Consider the following 1,733-nt stretch of genomic DNA (forward strand, 5'->3'; position numbering starts at 1 on the left):
ATTCTAGCCTTCACAGTATTTTGCTTTCCTAGAGTAAAGGTAGGGTATCTGATTTCAACACAACTGGTTTTTCTACAGCAGGATTTCTCAACCTCAGTACCACTGACGTATTCAACCAGATAATTATTTGGTTTGAGAAGCAGTCCTGTGCAACGCAGGATGCTTAGCAGCATCTCTGATCCTTAACCCACTATATTCCAGTATCCCCACTCCCGAGTTGTGACAATCCGGAATGTTTCCAGACATTGCCAAATGTCCTGTGGTGGGGGCAAATCATTCTCAGTTGAGAACCCATATCCTACAAAATGAAAACCAACTATAGAAATACAGAGGAAGAAAGAAGAGCACATTTCTGATCAGAATATTTTAAGTTGTTTTAAGCTTTCAGAAAGGTCTTTATGTTTAGATAATTTGACAATTTTCATGTATAAGAGTGGTAGAAGCTGCAGCACTGTCTCCATCATTTCAGACCGGATCTTTTACCTTTGGCTTCACTCCACCTTGCTCTTCATTTGGAGGTCAGCTCGTAATAATTTCAGTTTCTTTTGGATCTCAGTCAGAACATCGATTTTCTGCTCTAAAATGGACAATGACTGGGCAATGCAAAAATCAATATCATAGTTTACTCCATCAGCTATCTGCTGGATGTTCTCACACCATTGGCTAGATTGCTTCCATGAAGTTGAATCCTTCAGTAATGGAATGAAGGATGTTTCAACTTCTTCAATCTCTTCTTCCCCCTCACTCTGTATACAAGGTATTTTAATAAACTCATCCCTCTGAAGGGACATTTCTGAATTTCTAACATGGTTTTCTAACATCTTTGGTGCCTCGTGCCCAATCTGATAGAGGCAACGATGGCAGGGCCTTACATCTAGAGTTAATTCTTTGACTCTGTTTGCATATTTTAAAGTGTTGAGGGTGTTTTCACAAGAGGTCATCCCTGGAGAGATAGTGGCGATCATGCAAGTGGAGGAATTCTGGCCTATAAAGGAGTCCCGGAGCACCTGCGTGAGCTTGCTGGATCTGAATGGGGTGTGAGGCTTGTTCTGACCTAAAGCCAGGATACATTCTTTGAGGGCTAGGAGACTTTTGTTAATCTCCGCCCCTTCCAGCTGCCTCTTGCGGTTGGCCTTGGCAGTATCTGCTCCCCTTTCATTCCCAGCTAAATCAACAAGAGAAAACTTGCCATGCAGTTTCCCTCTTGACTTCAGGATGATCTGGAACACTGCATGGCTCCTGGATGAGTGAGCGTTGACAGATGTCTGCCTGGAAGTCCGACAGTTACTGCCTATTTTGACAAGTTTCAGCACTTCCTCCTCACAGCACACCTCTTGCTCCTGCAGCCCTACCACTTGGATCTGCTGATTGCCATCCTCAAGGACTTGCAGCTTCTTCTTCCAGTTTAACAAATCATACACCTTGCCCCCATAAATCTCAAAAAATGTCCCATAGACTTTGAGGTCCAGCTTCTCGTAAGCGGAGTTTCTGAGCAGGAGAAAGACATCCTGTGCCACCAGGGCGTAAATACCTTTAGAACAATCTTGGGCCCTTCCGGAAAAGGCTCCCCCCATGGTGTGCGTTTTCCCACTGCCCGTCTGCCCATAGGCAAAGCAGGTGGCCATGCCCTTGCGGAAGATGGACTCCACCAGCGGCTGGGCGGTGAACTGGTACACTAACTCGTTGGAGGCCGTGTCATCGAAGGCATGGTCGAAACAGAAGGTCTGGTTCTC

General features: G+C 45.3%; 1 protein-coding gene across 1 annotated transcript in view; it reads right to left on the minus strand.

The window, feature by feature from the left end:
* Window positions 1-326: 326 nt before the first annotated feature.
* The window catches only part of KIF2B (kinesin family member 2B), a 12,917-nt gene continuing 11,510 nt past the window's right edge, over window positions 327-1,733 (minus strand). The window contains exon 2 of the mRNA XM_012665680.1: window positions 327-1,531. Coding sequence (XP_012521134.1) covers window positions 492-1,531 — 1,040 coding nt within the window. The 3' untranslated portion in view covers window positions 327-491. The remainder of the gene's footprint in view (window positions 1,532-1,733) is intronic.

Source organism: Propithecus coquereli, unplaced genomic scaffold (genome assembly GCF_000956105.1).
Source record: "Propithecus coquereli isolate 6110/MARCELLA unplaced genomic scaffold, Pcoq_1.0 Scaffold121, whole genome shotgun sequence".
NCBI lineage: Eukaryota > Metazoa > Chordata > Mammalia > Primates > Indriidae > Propithecus > Propithecus coquereli.